A 17865-nucleotide genomic window follows, 5' to 3' on the forward strand; every position below is an offset into this window, starting at 1 on the left:
CCAGGTCTTAATGCCCGAGGGGATGCTGCCCCCGATCAGTGTTGTCAGGGCCGTGCACTTTAACGTGTGTACCGTTCTCTCCTAAACTGTCAGCTGGACCATGACCCCCGGCTGCAAAACTTTTGGCAGAAATGGTTCCTGTCCATAGACCATAGTCACCCTTGAGGCCGCTGCCTCAAGATGTTCAGTTGGCATCTCGTGAACGTCGTGGCGTAACTCGCCAGGCACACACACAAGACATTTGGCCCTCGCCTTTCAGGAGGCGATCCAGAAGGAAGGGTGCCTTCCACGAGCCTGTCGCCCCTTCTCGTACACTAGGCGCAGCCTCCAGTCGGGTGGCTCAGAACCAGAAAGCTACACACAGCAGCTGCAGAGGCTCAGGCTTCACGTGTTAGCAAAACCGGGCGGGGACAGGGAAGCCACAGCCCAGACGCGCCTCGCCCTTGCTTCCCCGCAGAGCTGAGCCTAGGAATGAAGGCCCTCTGCCTTGCAGCCCCTAGTTCTGGACCTCCGAGGCCACTCCGGGGGGCAAAAATGGCCAAAAGGCCCGCAGCGGCTCCTTTAAGGCGTCTTGTCGCCCTCCCTCCTTGTCCACGTGACCCGGGGCGGCCGCGCGCCGGCTCGGCCCCCCGCGCAAGCGGCGATGGCGGCGGCGGCGGGAGCTGCTGCGGCGGCGGCCGCCGAGGTGCGGAAGGGGAGGGGGAGAGGCGGGTGCATGCCCGCGCGCGCGCCCGGGGGAAGCGCGCACTCGTGCAATGCTCCGGGGGTGCAACGGGGCCGGGGGGCCCGAGCCGAACTTGCAGCAGACCGGGGGGCCAACACCGGGGGCGGATGAGGGGACCAGGGGGTGGGAGGTGGGGGGAGTGGGCGCCGAGTCGCGCGTGCCGCCGCCCGCGGCCCCTGCGTGGGCGGTGGGCGCCGCGACCCCGGGAGCACGCGCGAGGGGAGCGAGGGGCCGTCCGCCGGGCTGGGGCGCAGCGGGCGTTGCAGGGGTTGGTGGCCGGGGTCCCCGCGGCCTGGGGGACAAAGGGGGAGCGGCGCGTGCAGCCGGGAGGAGGGGGCGGGGCCGGGGCGCGGAGGCCCCGCCCCCTCCCCCTCCTCTGCTGCCGGCCCCAGAGATGCGGGGTCTGCCGAGAGGGAGGGGGCTGATGCGGGCCCGGGGGCGGGGGCGTGCGACCCCCACGGGCGGCCGCGGCCGCGGTCGGGGGGGCGCCCACCGAGGGCGAGGTAGGCCCCGGAGCCTGCTCTCGCTGCCCCGGGCCCAGGCGTCCTGGGCCCCGCAGCTGCCTGCCGGGCTGACGGGCCCTCCGGTCCCTTGTCTCCCCTCCCAGGGGGAGGCCCCCGCTGAGATGGGGGCGCTGCTGCTGGAGAAGGAGCCCAGAGGGACGTCCGAGAGAGGTGAGTGCGGCCGGAGCAGGCCCAGCCGGACCGCCGCCCTCCCCACCCCCAACACGGGATCCCGGAGCCTCAGGCCCTGAACTTTTTCTTTTCTCCTCCCCCCACCCCGACAGTGCATGGCTCTTTGGGGGACACCCCTCATAGCGAGGAGACCCTTCCCAAGGCCGACCCCGACTCCCTGGAGCCTACCGGCCCCCCCTCTCCGGCCTCTGTCACTGTCACCGTCGGCGATGAGGGGGTTGACACCCCAGTGGGGGCCACGCCACTCATCGGGGATGAACCCGAGAGCCTGGAGGGAGATGGGAGCCGAATCCTGCTGGGTGAGCGGCTGGGGCGAGAGGAAGAGGGGGCTGGAAAAGGACCTTCTGCCCGCTTGCTTACCCTGCACCCCCTGCCTGCCTGCCTCTCTTCTAGGCCACGCCACAAAGTCATTCCCCTCTTCCCCCAGCAAGGGGGGTGCCTGTCCCAGTCGGGCTAAAATGTCAATGACTGGGGCCGGAAAGTCGCCCCCCTCGGTCCAGAGTTTGGCCATGAGGCTGTTGAGCATGCCCGGGGCCCAGGGAACTGCAGCTGCTGGGCCTGAACCACCTCCGGCAACAACCGCCGGCCAGGAGGGGCAGCCCAAAGTACACCGAGCCCGGAAAACCATGTCCAAGCCTGGCAACGGACAGGTGAGATTGTGGAGGTTGGGTGGAGAGAATGGGGAATCTCTGGATGGGCCTTTTTTTGCTTTGTTTTTTTTTTTTGTTGTTGTTGGGTTTTTTTTTTCTCTCCTTCCGGGATTTAGCCTTGGGCCTCTTGTATTCAGATTTTTTTTTTCGAATTTACCAATAGGCTACCAAGTGTCAGATGTTGGGCTGGGCTTCATCTGTGACCGGAGTAATTGCTGGCTTCCTGGAGTTTGTGTTCTTGGGGGAGGGGCGGCCGGAGAGGAGACTGACAGATGCAGAGTTAATTATATAGTTATTGTCCTAATTACTCTTGCCAAAACGACTCTGCAGACTCAGCCTTCCCTCCCTTCTACCTCTGACGAGCCCTTGGGGAGCTTTTCCCAGTCTTTGAGACCCCTCTTACAGGGCCTAAAGTTCTTACTGGGACCCCTCCCCTGGGTAGGCCACATGTCTGACAGAGTGGGCGTGGCCAGAGCCCAGAGTCGAACTACCAAGGTTTAAAGGGCTCCTCGTGTCTAGGTGTGGTTTTTGTAATCTAGGTTGGGTCTTACTTTGTTGTTGTTTTGGAAGGTTTTATTGTTGTTGGGGTGGTTTATTTTTATTTATATATTTGTGCGTGTGTATGTATTCAAGTGTAAAAGTATAACAGAATCTCAACTGGCCTTGCAGTTACTGTAGAGATCAAACTGGCCTTTGACTCACAGTTCCCGCTTGCTCTGCCTCCCAAGTCTGGGGCTGTGGGTGTATGCCCCCAACCTGGCTTTTATTTATTATTTTATTTTACTTTTGCCTTTGAGGTGGTCTCATGTAACGGAGGCTGCCTGGACTTGCTGTGATAGCAAGGTTTAGTCCCGAACCACTCGGCCCAGGTGTTTCGTTGTAATTTTTTTTAAAAAAAACTACGTTATTTTTATGTATGTGAGTATTTTACCTGGCTTGTGTGCCTGGTGCCCTCGGAGGCTAGAAGAGGGCAGAGGATTCCCTGGAGCTGGAGTCTGAAGCAGTGTGAGCCGTGTGTGGTTGCTAGGAACTGAACCCAGGTCCTCCACAAGAGCAGCAAGTGCGCTTAACCCCTGAGCCACCTCTCCCACCCCCTCTGTCTTCTGTTTCTGAGAAAGCAATGACCTCACCAGGTGTCATTGTTTCTTCTCTGGTACGGAAGTCCGTGTTTGCTCGGGCCCCTCAAATAAAATTATGAGCGCAGTCGGGGAAGAGGCCAAGTTGAGCCGTCGATATTTGCATATGACTTACACATTTCTTCCTTGTAGTTTTGGTCCATTGTAGGTGATTAGTTATGTGAGTCAGTAGTCCTTAAGACTGTTTGGGTGTAGACACAGCTTTCGCGTACGTGCACTGGTGGGGGGCGGTGGAGGACAGAGGGCAGCTCTGTGGAGCCTGGTCTCTTCACTTTTCCATGGGACCCAGGAGTCAGTGTGAAGCTGTAGGGTTTTCTCATCAACCCCCCCCCCCCGCCCCCTGAGCCACAGTGTCGTTTTTACTTAGTTTTGTTTTTCGGGGTAGTTTTTGGTGGTGTTGCTCTGCCGCCGGAGAGGTGCCCGATGGTTGAGAGCACTAGAATTCTTCTTGCCGAGGACTCTGGCTCGGATCCCAGCGTCCCCTGGCGCCCACAGCCGCCTGTAACCTCAGTTTCAGGGGCTCTAACGCTGCCGTCTAGCCTTCAAAGGCTCCTGCACACAGGGAGCCCTGAAACTCACAGAAACGTGAAAATAAGTAATAAATAATACTTTGGCTCCACATCGGAGACCTCTGGGTTTCAGTTCACATTTTCTTCCTATATCCCCCTACTGGTTTGTTCATTAATAATTTTAGCAGGCAGTGGTCATATATACTTTTAACCCCAGCATTTAGAGATAGAATCAGGAGGCTTTCTATGAGTTTGGAGACAATCTGATCCACACAGTGGATCCAGGGCAGCTAGGGCCAGCTACCCAGTGACATGTGATGCCCTGTCTTAAAAACAACAACAATAGGGGCTGGAGAGATGGCTCAGTGGTTAAGAGCACTGACTGCTCTTCCAAAGGTCTTGAGTTCAATTCCCAGCAACCATATGGTGGCTCACAACCATCTGTAATGAGATCTGGTGTCCTCTCTGGCCTGCAGGCACACATGTAGGCAGATATTGAATGCAAAATAAATGAATAAATATTTTAAAATAAAACAACAACAACAACAATAAAACAACAAAGAAAAAATGGAAACTTTGGGAGTCATTTCTCCCTTCTCACCATCTGGGGTCTCAAGGATTGGATTCAGTTCATCAAGCTTGGTGGTAGACACCGTTAGCCGCTGAACAGTCTTGCTGGCTTCAGGTGGCATTGTTGAGGTAGGCCAGCCACACGGGCTGATGAAAGCAGAATGGTGTATGGCACTTACTTCATTACCATAGCGTCCTCAGGTTCTCTCCACTGTGTGTGTCCACATTTCTTTCCTTTTGATTGTGGTTTGGTGTTTTCTTTGTTTTTGAGGCTCTGACTAGCCTGGAACTCGCTGGCTAGGCCGTGTTGCCTCTGCCTCCCAAAATGCTGGGACTAAAGGTGTGACCGTGAACCACCACACCAGGCCCCCAGGTTTCCTTTTTTTTTTCTTTTCTTTTTTGTTTTTTGTTTTATTTTTTTGTTTTTCGAGACAGGGTTTCTCTGTAGCTTTGGAGCCTGTCCTGGAACTAGCTCTTGTAAGCCAGGCTGGCCTCAAACTCACAGAGATCCACCTGCTTCTGCCTCCCGAGTGCTGGGATTAAAGGCGTGCGCCACCACCGCCCGGCCGCAGGTTTCCTCTCTAAGGGTGAGTGACATTCTGACTGAAAGCTGTCCTTCCTGCTGCAGCCCCCAGTCCCTGAGAAGCGGCCCCCCGAAGTACAGCACTTCCGCATGAGTGACGACATGCACTCTCTGGGGAAGGTGACCCCAGGTTAGTCACCCCTGCGCCTTTGTATGCACTCCCTGTGGCTTGCAGCATTCTGTCCCAGGGGTTACCAGTTCTGTCCTCGCTTTTCTGTCTTTCCAGATGTGGCCAAAAGGAGGAAGCTGAACTCTGGCAGCCTGGTAAGCTGGAGAGGAAGACCTGGGGGTGGGGGTGGGAGTTGGGGGCCAGGGCCAGCGGCCTTAGACTTTGTAATCTTTTTCTAGTCGGAGGACTTTGCCCGGGGCTCAGGAGATGTGACCCTGGAGAAAGGAGAGCCCAGGCCGCTGGAGGAGTGGGAGACAGTGGTGGGTGACGACTTCAGCCTCTACTACGACTCCTACTCCGTGGATGAGCGAGTGGATTCAGACAGCAAGGTGTGCTGGCCCGCCTGGCTCTCCAGCTTCCCTCCGCCTTCCCGTCCGTCCTCTGCCTGTGTGGTGTGGTCTGTAGCCACTTCTTGCGTCTCCCATCCCAGCTCTACCCTCTCTGTCCATCACGACCTCCCTGTATTGTGGAGGCTCTTTTGTTCCCTTTCGGCTTACTTATTTATTTTGGTGGTGCTTTGTTTTGGTTTGGTTGGTTTTGTTTGACGGGGTCTCACCATGTAGCCCCGACTGGCCTGGAAACCAAGCTAACGTTCAGCTCCTAGCAGGTCTGCCTGCCTCTGCCTCCTCAGTGTTGGGACGGAAGAGGACATCCTGTGGGGCGTGGTTCTCTGCTCCATGTAGGCCCTGGGATTTTTTTTTTCTCTCTTTCTCTTTTTCCCCCCCTTTGGTTTTTTTTTTTTTTTGGGACAGGGTTTTTCTGCATCTCTGGTTGTCCTGAAACTCAACTCTGTAGGCCAGGCTGCCCTTGAACCCACAGAGATCCTCCTGCCTCTGCATGCCTCCTTGAGATGGGATTAAAGGTGTGTGCCACCACACCCAGCTGGATTTTATCTGTTTTAGTATGTGGGATTGTGGTTTTAGACTATGTCCCCAGTGTTTGAGGTTGAAGTTAGGGGTCTATGTCACCAAGCGTACTGGGATGTGTGGGAGCACTTGGCTTTTCTCTGAAGTGTGGGGATCCAGCTCGGATCGGACACCAGAGCTGCAGTCTCTTTACCCACTGAAGTATCTCCGCTTCCTCTATTTTTCTAGCTCTTTGGTTTTTTAGGACGAGTTTCTCTGTGTAGCCCTGGCTGTCCTGGAACTCACTGTATAGACCAGGCTGGCCCCAAACTCTGCCTCCCGAGTGTCGCCACCTCCTGGCTTTGTGTTCGTTTTTTATTTATTTACCACTTTGCTGTGGAAACTTTCCACTGGACACAAAAGGCAGGGGTGAGCCTGGCTGCAGTGGACCCCAGCACACAGCCGCTGCCCGCTCATACACACAACCCGGCAAGCAAGTCTCAACGTCATGTTTGTTTAGACGAGACCCCTCTTGGTGGCTCTAAACAGGCCTGTGTTGTGTTTTAGTTTTGCCAAATTTGGGATTCAACTTGGGGCTTCCCAGGGTGAGCAAGGTCTGGGCTGCTTTTTAGGTGATGGGAGACCAGGTCCTTTACTAGGTCACCCAGGACTGGCCTTGAATTTACTCCTTGTAATCCTCCTGCTTCAGCCTCCTGCTTAACTGGGATTATAGGCTGTACCACCGGTTTTGTCTTTGGTTTTGAGACAGGGTCCCAGTATGTACCCCTGTCTGGTCTCAAAATGACCAGAGATCTTTCTGTCTTTTTCTGCCTCTGCTTGGAGTGCTGGGATTAAAGGGGTGCTTTTTTTTTTTTTTTTTTTTTTGCGATGGGGCAGTTGAGAAAGTTTCACTTTGTATCTTAGACTGGCCTTGAACTTCAGTTTCTCTTGTCTGCAACCCCACCCTACCCCCAGTGCTAGGATTATAGGAGCGTGTAGACACTTAAAGCAATTACCTGGTGAAAGCAAATCAGTTTTACAGGACTTCGCTTACTTGGCTCAGTGGGGGCTGAATGCCTTTGACTTTTCTGCTTGTGAATGATTAAGCTGTCATAGTTCTAGATGCTGTTTCCCTCAAGTTCCTCAGCGCTGTTTGTCTCAGAATGCACTCTCACGTACCCCAGGCTGGACTCAAACTTGCTATGTAGCCAGGGATAATCCTGCGCCTCTGGGGGTTTTGTTGTTTTAATGTATACGAGTGTTTTCCCTGCATGTATGTTGTACCATGTGCATGCCTAATGCCCTTGAAGTCGGAAGAGTCTTGGATGCCCTGGAATCAGAGTCTATGACAGTTGTGAGCCACCGGCTGGGTGCTGAAACTGAACCCAGGTCCTTGGCCAGAGCAGCCGTGTTCTTAACTGCTGAGCCCCTGAGCTTCTGGTCTTCCTGACTCTGTTTCCCACACGCTTGTCCCACAGGCGTGTGCTGCCGTGTCTGGAGCTTTCTTCTTTCTTTCTGTTTTTTTGGCTAGGAAATTTGGAAGTGGGTACCAGCACGTCATTGGATGTATGGGATGTTTGGTCATTTCTCTTACTCTTAAATGTTGACATACTCCAGAGGCAAAGGTGGTTGGATCTCTGAGTTCCAGGGCAATCAGGACTACCCAGTGAGACCCTGTCTCCAAAGAAACTAAAAGAAAACAAACATTGCCAATAGGCCTGTGGTTCCCGGTGATGGCAGCGTGACCCCTTTGTTAGAGAACAACTCGTTAGCTTTTTAGATAGTGGTTTTGTCACCGTAGGTAGTCATGTATGTTTGTGTGTTTCATAGAACCAGCCCTTTTCACTGCCGTGAAGTGTTCTGTGCCTGTCTTTATCCAACCCGATCTTGCCTCCTGCCCATACCCACCTCCTCCAGCAACCTTACCTGGCCGTGCGATGGTGATGGTATGGGGCCTAAGGATTCACTATATCTTGCTCTCCACGGAGATAGCTGCAGTTTGTTGTTTTCCCAGCCTGATTTTTCTCTTTTTCCAGTCTGAAGTTGAAGCTCTAGCTGAACAATTGAGTGAAGAGGAGGAGGAGGAAGAAGAAGAGGAAGAAGAGGAGGAGGAAGAGGAAGAGGAGGAGGAAGAAGAGGAGGAAGATGAGGAGTCGGGCAATCAGTCAGACAGGGTGAGAGCGGAGACTGGCCTCCCTGGAGGAGCAGAGAGCTGTTGGGAGCTGGAGTAGACTCCTGAGTCTTCCTCTTCCACAGAGTGGCTCTAGTGGCCGGCGCAAGGCCAAGAAGAAATGGCGAAAAGACAGCCCCTGGGTGAAGCCGTCGCGGAAAAGGCGGAAGCGAGAGCCTCCGAGGGCCAAGGAGCCAAGAGGTGAGAGGGCTCCTCTGCTCTTTCTCTCCTCCAGCCCCAGAGAGTAGTACTCGCTCGGATGCTCATGCATGCTCACCATGTACACCGCATGTGCGCACGCGCCCAGGCCCCATGAGCCCCCACTCTCACTCTCTCTGTCTCTGTGTCAGGAGTGAATGGTGTGGGCTCCTCAGGGCCCAGTGAGTACATGGAGGTCCCTCTGGGGTCCCTGGAGCTGCCCAGCGAGGGGACCCTCTCCCCCAACCACGCTGGTAATTAATTGCCAACTGCCGGGGCAGGGAGCCACTAGGGGGTGCCCACGGGGGTGGAGGGAAATCCTGCCAGAGCTGGGGTATCCATTCCAGGCTTTGGGGTTCTAGAATGTGAAGGGGCGGCTGGGAGGGAAGGAGGGGACCCTTTTGGTGGGTGAGGGGCCAGGCCTTCATCACCTCCGTTTCTTCCTCTCCAAGGGGTGTCCAATGACACGTCTTCTCTGGAGACTGAGCGCGGGTTTGAGGAGCTGCCCCTCTGCAGCTGCCGCATGGAGGCGCCCAAGATAGACCGCATCAGTGAGAGAGCGGGGCACAAGTGCATGGCCACCGAAAGTGTGGACGGAGAGGTGGGCTGGGGTGCTGGCTGGGGGGGCAGCAGGCGTGAGGAGAGCCAGCTCTGGCCATGGCCTCGTCATAATGCCCTCCCCCTCCTTCCCCGCAGCTGTCAGGTTGCAACGCCGCCATCCTCAAGCGGGAGACTATGCGGCCCTCTAGCCGAGTGGCGCTGATGGTACTCTGTGAGGCCCATCGAGCCCGAATGGTCAAGCACCATTGCTGCCCAGGCTGTGGCTACTTCTGCACAGCAGTGAGTGACCACTGGGGTGGGACGGTGGCCTGATTCAGAAGAGAGCTCAGAGACTCACTGCCTTCTCCCTGTTCCCCAGGGAACCTTCCTGGAATGCCACCCTGACTTCCGAGTCACCCACCGCTTCCATAAGGCCTGTGTGTCCCAGCTCAACGGGATGGTCTTCTGCCCCCATTGTGGAGAGGATGCTTCAGAGGCCCAGGAGGTGACCATTCCCCGGGGCGATGGGGGAACCCCTCCAGCCGGCACTGCAGCTCCTGCCCCACTGCCCCTGGCACAGGATGCCCCAGGGCGAGCAGATACCTCCCAACCCAGGTATTGGCCTCTCTCCCTCGCCCTCCTGCCCTGTTTCCCATGCCAGCTGCCCTGCCCCAGACCTTAGAACCTTTTCCCACAGTGCCCGAATGCGAGGGCACGGAGAGCCCCGGCGCCCACCCTGTGACCCCTTGACCGACACCATCGACAGCTCGGGACCTTCGCTAACCCTGCCTAATGGGGGCTGCCTCTCAGCTGTGGGTCTGCCCCCAGGGCCGGGCCGGGAAGCCCTGGAGAAGGCCTTGGTCATCCAGGAGTCAGAGAGGTGAGTCGGTGCTGTTCCAGGGTATCAGTCAGGACTGGGCCAGAGGAGCGGTGCCGCGGGTGGCGCTCACGTCTGAACAGCCCACCTTCTCCCCCACCACCCCCCGGCAGGCGGAAGAAGCTTCGCTTCCACCCGCGGCAGCTGTACCTGTCGGTGAAGCAGGGAGAGCTGCAGAAGGTCATCCTCATGCTGCGTGAGTCCTCGGGAAGGCCCGTGGCGATGGGGGCGGCCTTCCGGTCGTGTGCATAGCTCCCGTAGTGTGAGGCAGTCCTGATCCTGGAAGCCTGCCTGGAGGCAGCACCACCTCATCCCTTCTCTTACCCTCGTCTCCTCTCCCTGCAGTCGACAACCTGGACCCCAACTTCCAGAGCGACCAGCAGAGCAAGCGCACACCCCTGCATGCGGCTGCGCAGAAGGGGTCCGTGGAGATCTGTCATGTGCTGCTGCAGGTGAGTCATCGTGCCCCCCGCCCTGTCCAGCCGTCTCCCCCTCCCCACTACCTCTCCCTGGTGCCAGCCCTCGTGCCCTCTCCGCAGGCAGGAGCCAACATCAACGCCGTGGACAAGCAGCAGCGCACGCCGCTGATGGAGGCCGTGGTGAACAACCACCTGGAGGTGGCGCGGTACATGGTGCAGCTGGGGGGCTGCGTCTACAGCAAGGTAGAGGAGCTGGAGGGCAGCCTGGCAGCCTGGCAGCCTGGCAGCCAGAGGGGCGGAGAGAGGGAAGACTGGGTGTGGGTGCCAGCCAGAGGGCTCATTGGCTCATGTCTCCCTCAGGAGGAGGATGGCTCCACCTGTCTCCATCATGCAGCCAAAATTGGGAACTTGGAGATGGTCAGCCTGCTGCTGAGCACAGGACAGGTGGACGTCAATGCGCAGGTCAGCAGCCTGGCTGCCCCTCCATCTGACTGCTGACCCTCTCCCTCCTCCTCCATCTGACTGCTGACCCCCTCCCTCCTCCTCCATCTGACTGCTGACCCCCTCCCTCCTCCTCTGTCTGACTGCTGACCCTCTCCCTCCTCCTCCGTCTGACTGCTGACCCCCTCCCACCTCCTCCATCTGACTGCTGACCCCCTCCCTCCCCCTCCATCTGACTGCTGACCCTCTCCCTCCTCCTCCATCTGACTGCTGACCCCCTTCCTCCTCCTCTGTCTGACTGCTGACCCCCTCCTACTGCCTCCCATTGTCTGTATTGGTCCCTTTTCCTCTCTTTGCCTCATGAAACTCTGAGTTCCCCCACTTTATCCCTGAAAGTGTTCAGTGAGCATCCCTGTGAATGTGTGGGAGAGCGCGCTTCTGTGTTACCCCATCTCCTACCTTTGGCTATCCCCAAGGAAGTGCTCCTGAGTTCATGTCTTCCAGCCAGCTGGGCCCTCACTCCTGTCTTCCTTCCCTCCCTCAGGACAGTGGGGGCTGGACACCTATTATCTGGGCAGCCGAGCACAAGCACATTGACGTGATCCGGATGCTGCTGACCCGTGGTGCCGACGTCACCCTCACTGACAACGTGAGGGACTCTTGGGTGCTGAGAGGGCTGGTGGCGGGGCGCTTTGGGACCGCGGTGCAGGGATTCAGATGACTGTAGCGCTGTCTCTGCCCCTTGCTCCCACAGGAGGAGAATATTTGCTTGCACTGGGCCTCCTTCACGGGCAGCGCCGCCATTGCCGAGGTCCTCTTGAACGCCCGGTGTGACCTCCATGCTGTCAACTACCACGGGGACACGCCCCTGCACATCGCTGCCAGGGAGAGCTACCACGACTGTGTTCTGTAAGCCCAGCCTCCCCAGCCCCTGGCACCCATGCCCGCTGCCCAGTTTCTGACCCAGGGCTTTTTGTCATTCCTCAGGTTGTTCCTGTCCCGTGGAGCCAACCCTGAGCTTCGGAACAAGGAAGGGGACACAGCGTGGGATCTGACCCCAGAACGCTCTGATGTGTGGTTCGCACTGCAGCTCAATCGCAAGCTTCGACTCGGGGTAGGGAACCGAGCTGTCCGCACAGAGAAGATCATCTGCCGGTGAGTGTGACCCTGGCATCTGTGACAGCCACCGCCAGCCACCACCGACCACAGCCTCTTACTGTCCCAGTCCCAGGACCCTTCCAAGGCACAGGAAGTCCCAGGAATTGCTAGAATTCTCTTACCAGGAGGCAGATGGCAATAAAGGGCTCTGTCAGTGAGACCCTCAGTGGAGGAGGGAGCCTGTTGCCAACCCTAACAAACCGACTTCAGTCCCTGGACCCACGTGATAGATGGGGAAAACCAGCTCCTCCAAGTTGTCCCATGACTTAGAGACACACAGCATGACATACTCACAGCTGCAGAAATATAAAAGCAGGGCGTGGTGGCTCACACCTTTAATCCCAGCTCTCAGGAGGCAGAGACAGCTCATTTTTATGAATCTGAGGCCCGCCTGGTTTGTATCTATATACTGAGTTCCAGGCCAGCGAGGGCCACCTTAACATAGAGAGAGAAAGAGAAAGAAACAGGGAAAAGGAAAATTAGAGAAGGCATGTGTTCCAGACCCTGGAGGTGGCTGAGGCAGGAGGATTGAGTTTGAGGCCAGACCCAAGTTAAGAATTTCAAACCAGGCAGTGGTGGCGCACACCTTTAATCCCAGCACTCGGGAGGCGGAGGCAGCCAGATCTTTGAGTTGAAGGCCAGCCTGGTCTGTAGAGTTAGTTCTAGGACAGCCAGGGCTACAGAGAAACCCTGTCTTGGAAAAGACAAACAAACAGAAAAACCCAAGATTTTCATAGGGCAGCAGGGTATAAGCTGCAGCCCTCCTGTTCTCACACCGAGGCAGGGAGACCCCACCTTTTAACCCTGGAGGTTGGAGAGCAGCCTTTGTAGCTTAAGAGACTCAAGCTTAAGAAAGAAGATAAAAGGAAAAGAAAAAAAAGCCCCAGCCACGGCCAGTCTGCTGACTGCTGACAGTGCTTGCTGAGTTCAAGCCCAGAACCCACTGGGGGAGAGAACCACGTGTGAGCTGTATCACGTGTGTGCCCCCCCCACACACAAAGGTTTAAACTAAAAATTTTCAAGCCAGGTGTGGCTCACGCCTTCAATCCCACCGCTTGAGAGGTAGAGGCAGCTGATCTCTGAGTTCCAGAATACATTCTGAGACCCTGACTCCAAAAAAGTAGGTGGAAGGGCGCTAGGGTGGGAACCGTTAAGACGGAGTCTCACTGTGTGACCCTAGCTGCCCTGGGACTCGCTCTGTAGACCAGAATGACCTCAAACTCAGAGATCCTCCTATTTCTACCTCAAAGTACTGGGACCAAAAGGTGTGTGCCACTACACCCAGAAAGGACTGGTGACCTTTAATGGCAGTACTTGGAAGACAGATGCAGATGGGTCTCTGAGTTCTAGGATAGCCAGGGCTACCTACATATGAGACTCTTATCTCCAAATAAATAAAATAAAGGACTGGAGAGGTGGCTAAGTGGTTAAGAGCCCTGGCTGCCCTTAGAGGACCCGGGTTCCATTCCCAGCACCCATATGGTGACTGGAACCATCTGTAACTCCAGTTCCAGGAGATCCATTCCATCTTCTGACCTTTGTGGTCACCAGGCATGCACGCAGTACACATACTTATATGCAGGTGCAATATCCATCCATACAAAACAAGCTTTTTAACAATTTTTAAAAAAGAACTTTTTGTCCAGATGAACAGATGCTTAAGCTTGAGACACAGCGTGCCCTGTGCAGGCTGGGTGTGGTGGTGCGCACCTGCTCACAGCAGGCTGGTGCTCAGGCTGGGTGTGGTGGTGCACACCTGCTCACAGCAGGATGGTGCTCAGGCTGGGTGTGGTGGTGCACACCTGCTCACAGCAGGATGGTGCTCAGGCTGGGTGTGGTGGTGCACACCTGCTCACAGCAGGCTGGTGCTCAGGCTGGGTGTGGTGGTGCACACCTGCTCACAGCAGGCTGGTGCTCAGGCTGGGTGTGGTGGTGCACACCTGCTCACAGCAGGCTGGTGCTCAGGCTGGGTGTGGTGGTGCACACCTGCTCACAGCAGGATGGTGCTCAGGCTGGGTGTGGTGGTGCACACCTGCTCACAGCAGGATGGTGCTCAGGCTGGGTGTGGTGGTGCACACCTGCTCACAGCAGGCTGGTGCTCAGGCTGGGTGTGGTGGTGCACACCTGCTCACAGCAGGATGGTGCTCAGGCTGGGTGTGGTGGTGCACACCTGCTCACAGCAGGCTGGTGCTCAGGAGGCTCAGGCAGGCTAACTCCATGTTTGAGGCCAGCATGGCCGGCCTGTGCCTACAGTGCTAGCGCGTGCACACTGGGGGCAGGAGCATCAGGAGTCAACTCATTTTCAGCCGTATTGCACTCTGAGGCTCAGCTGGTCTGTTTGATGCTGTGTCTCACAAGGTGGGGGAGCTGGAAACACAGTTCAGTGTAGAACGTTGGTCTCGCATGGCACCATGCTATTGGACTCGGTCCCTAGTTTTACAGACACAAAAGTACAGTATGTGGGATGTGATTATTCAAGTTATCGCTTATTCTAAAATTACAGTTTTCCTTGGGACCTATCATTTTGTTTCTTTTTTGGTTTTTGTTTGTTTGTTTGTTTGTTTTTGAGACAGTTTCTCTAGCTTTGGAGCTTGTCCTAAAACTTGCCCTGTAGACCAGGCTGGCCTTGAACTCACTGAGACTCGCCTGCCACTGCCTCCAGAGTGCTGGGATTAAAGGTGCCACCACACCAGCTGGTGCCTGTCCTGCTGGGCACCCTTCTTTATGTCTGAGGAACCCCAGCACTGCCCCTCAGAAATGCTCTGGCCGTCCCTTAGCCTTATCTGCCCCGCCTGCAGGGATGTAGCTAGAGGCTACGAGAATGTGCCCATCCCCTGCGTCAATGGAGTAGATGGGGAGCCCTGCCCCGAGGACTATAAGTACATCTCCGAGAACTGCGAGACGTCAACCATGAACATCGACCGGAACATCACTCACCTGCAGGTGAGGCACGGCCCCGCCCCCGCCCCGTGTGCCTACAGTAACTCTAAGCAGCATTGCACGGGGCAGGTGTCCGCCAAGGGCCCCCTGGCTGAGGGGAGAAAGCATTGGCCACAGGGAGCAGGGTAAACCCCACTCACACTGATTTCGCCCACCCAGCACTGCACGTGTGCGGACGACTGCTCCAGCTCCAACTGCCTGTGTGGCCAGCTCAGCATCCGCTGCTGGTATGACAAGGTGCGTGTCCCTCGCCCGGTCCCTCGCCTGGTCCCTCGCCCGGCCAAGGCTGGCCGCTCCCACAGAGGAACCTGGACCCAGGACCCTGCTCTGTTGGGGAAGAGACACAGGGTGTGGCAGGAAGTTCTGGGACCTGCCAGGAACGCTGCAGCCTCTGCTCCGGGAATGCAAATGAACTCTGAGGCCGGCCTGCGTACACACTTCCTGGTCTCTGACCTTAGCCTGCAGACTCTATGTGCTCTTCCTCCCCTGCCCTGGGCTGGGGTCAGAGTGGAGTTTCCTGTGGAGTCCTCTGGGTCCCGGGCAGCTGAGACGGGCCCCACAGAGAAACCACTGTCCCCTCCCTCCGCACCCCAGGACGGGCGGCTGCTTCAGGAGTTTAACAAGATCGAACCCCCCCTGATCTTTGAGTGTAACCAGGCATGCTCCTGCTGGAGAAGCTGCAAGAACCGCGTGGTGCAGAGCGGCATCAAGTGAGGCGCCCGCCCCGGCACCCTGCCTCACCTCCGCCTCCCATCCCCCGGGGCCCCTCCAGGTGTCCCACACTCAGTATGACTCCCTCTCCATCTCTAGGGTGCGCCTGCAGCTCTACCGTACAGCCAAGATGGGCTGGGGGGTCCGTGCCCTGCAGACCATTCCCCAGGGCACCTTCATCTGCGAGTAAGTTCACTGTGATGAATGCCAGCGGCAGTCAGACCTGGGTCTGAGCTGTGCTCCGTGGTGTGTCCTTGGCCATGTGATTTAATCTCCTCCAGCCTTATTTTTCTTACCTATGAAGTGGAGACTAGCTGCTTCTTCTTGTCCACTTCCTCCCTTCTGGCCGTTAGACTCACCAAGGTCTCCCTCCTGTGGCTGGCACAGCAGAGAAGCCTCTTCATCTGAGGACCACCCGGTTTCTTTCCTTCATGTTCTCTCAACTTCTCAGACAAGCTCACTGCCCTTGCCCTCCTGGCTCCTGCCTCCCACCCGATGTCTCAATCATCCTGCTCCCCATCCTCACGGCTGAGTTAGCTGTGCACGGCCCACTACCTGTGGGATAGTTGTGGCTCACACACTTCCCTGTGTCCAAGTCTGGCATCTTTCCACCCAGTCAGCCACCATGGATAACCCCAGACCACAGCCTCCCCCACCACTTCCGCCATGGGTCTGTTCCTCACAGAGCCCCACCTGCTGTCCCAGCTCCACAGTGGGACCCCTGGTGGCTGGACTGTGTCCTGCATCCCTCTTAGGTCTGAGTAGCCCAGAGTCCCAGCAGTGACCTGGTGGCTTTCGTGATGGCAGCTGAGAAGCGGAAGAGGATTACAGGGGTTGAGATTGGAGAGAGATGGGGCCTGGAGCCCTGCTCGGATTCGGAACCGTAGTTTATGTCCAATAGGTATGTTGGAGAGCTGATCTCTGATGCCGAGGCCGACGTGAGAGAAGATGACTCTTACCTCTTCGATTTGGACAACAAGGTGGGCAGGCAGCACCCGTGTCCTCCGCTCCCACAGGCCGGTGTCTGGAGCCAGCTGGGGCGCCAGCCAGCAGAAACCTGGGTGGAGGGACTGGTGTCGCTGCAGGGCTCGCTGGACAGGTGAGTAGAGATGGGTATTAAGAGCGCTGTCTGCCGCCAGGATGGAGAGGTTTACTGCATTGATGCCCGTTACTATGGCAACATCAGCCGCTTCATCAACCACCTGTGTGACCCCAACATCATCCCTGTCCGGGTCTTCATGCTGCACCAAGACCTGAGGTTTCCACGCATTGCCTTCTTCAGTTCCAGAGACATCCGGACTGGGGAGGAGCTGGGGTGAGGTGCCCCCAGAAATCCTGGGGCCTGAGGGTTGAGGGCACCTGGCGTTCAGAGACCAGAGGGCTTGTTAAAACGGCTCAAGACAGGAGTGGTAGCATGTGCTCATAATCGCAGCACTCGGGCATCTGAGGCAGGAGGATTACAGAGTCTGGGCTATAGGGTGAGACCCTGTCTGAAAAGAAAAGGAAAAGGCCCAGCCTGTCCTGGTGTGACATCTGTCGAGGCAGAGGTAACTCCAGTTCAAGGCCAGCCTAGGTAATTCAGTAAGACCCTGGTCTCAAAAGTTTTAGAGGGGCTACATATGGTAGCACATGGTTTTAGTTCCACTTTAAGAAGCAGGGGTAGGGGGATCTCTCTGAGTTCAAGACTAGCTGGTCCATGTAGAGAGTTCCTGGACAGCCAGGCCTGTATAGAGAAACTCCAGCTCAAAAACCCGGGGGAGGGGGGCACAGTTGCAGACTTTAGCTGAAAGGCCAAGTACTTGCGAGGCCCTGGGCTCCATCTTGCCTCCCACACACAGCCTCAGGATATTCTGGTTGAGGGCTGGGAGGCCAGAAGCCAGCATTTATGACATTGTGGGGTAGTGTGAGTCAGCAGGCCCTGCACGGACTTGGAGTCCGTCTGGAGGAGCGTTTGGATAGAAGGAAATCCATCCCTTCTAGAGAGAGGGCCCCCAGCGTTCTTTGTGATGGGTTCTGAGTGTCTGGATCCATGTGCTGAGAGTCGCTGTATTCCTCTGCCAGGTTTGACTATGGCGACCGGTTCTGGGACATCAAGAGCAAGTATTTCACCTGCCAGTGTGGCTCCGAGAAGTGCAAGCACTCGGCGGAGGCCATCGCCCTGGAGCAGAGTCGCCTGGCTCGGCTGGACCCCCACCCGGAACTGCTGCCTGAACTCAGCTCCCTGCCCCCCATAAATACCTGAGGACTCTTACGATCCAGGCTGGGGCACTGCCCTTCAGACATTCCTCTGTCAGAGACCCCAGTCAGGCCTGGAAGGTCGACACCCGCCCCCTCCCAGAGCTGGTTTCTCACTGGGAGTGTGATGGCCGGCCACACTCCACTGAGCCAGGCCTCAGTTTGCTGAATTGAAGTTGGGCCTCTGCCAACTGATCTTCTGTGTACTCAATAAATGTTGGGTTTGGTAATAAATTGCCTGGTGATTGTTACGGGACGAAGAGGATTGTGGGGCTGGGGGAGACCATAGGTGGGT

General features: G+C 56.7%; 1 protein-coding gene across 8 annotated transcripts; it reads left to right on the forward strand.

Annotated features, from left to right (window-relative positions):
• The first annotated feature begins 601 nt into the window (after positions 1-601).
• On the forward strand, positions 602-17804 carry Ehmt2 (euchromatic histone lysine methyltransferase 2). 8 transcript variants are annotated; one of them, XM_087898515.1, is made up of 28 exons: positions 602-685; positions 1332-1398; positions 1512-1718; positions 1813-2069; positions 4913-4997; positions 5094-5131; positions 5216-5365; positions 7918-8055; positions 8138-8252; positions 8402-8503; positions 8702-8850; positions 8946-9089; positions 9169-9404; positions 9487-9669; positions 9750-9862; positions 10012-10118; positions 10206-10328; positions 10446-10547; positions 11071-11175; positions 11281-11435; positions 11514-11681; positions 14483-14627; positions 14784-14861; positions 15219-15334; positions 15435-15521; positions 16237-16315; positions 16475-16650; positions 17397-17804. In XM_087898515.1, the coding sequence occupies exons 1-28, from the start codon at positions 644-646 to the stop codon at positions 17575-17577; spliced, it is 3648 nt and encodes a 1215-aa protein (XP_087754641.1). In that variant the 5' UTR covers positions 602-643; the 3' UTR covers positions 17578-17804. The 8 variants fall into 8 exon arrangements, 7 of the variants coding, with proteins under 7 accessions (XP_087754641.1, XP_087754642.1, XP_087754643.1 ...); XM_087898516.1 differs by having other exon boundaries at positions 9780-9862; XM_087898517.1 differs by lacking the exon at positions 8402-8503 and having other exon boundaries at positions 9780-9862.
• The last annotated feature ends 61 nt before the right edge of the window (positions 17805-17865 follow it).

This window comes from Myodes glareolus, chromosome 18 (assembly GCF_982192425.1).
Source record: "Myodes glareolus chromosome 18, mMyoGla1.1, whole genome shotgun sequence".
NCBI classification, from domain to species: Eukaryota; Metazoa; Chordata; class Mammalia; order Rodentia; family Cricetidae; genus Myodes; species Myodes glareolus.

What these genes read in the sequence shown, in the direction of transcription:
- Ehmt2 (XM_087898511.1), top strand. Translation starts at nt 756, where the DNA reads ATGCTCCGGGGGTGCAACGGGGCCGGGGGGCCCGAGCCGAACTTGCAG. An exon ending in GAGGGCCAAGGAGCCAAGAG is followed by an intron (nt 8,253 to 8,401) that starts GTGAGAGGGCTC and finishes TCTCTGTGTCAG; the next exon opens with GAGTGAATGGTGTGGGCTCC. An exon ending in GGAACATCACTCACCTGCAG is followed by an intron (nt 14,628 to 14,783) that starts GTGAGGCACGGC and finishes TCGCCCACCCAG; the next exon opens with CACTGCACGTGTGCGGACGA.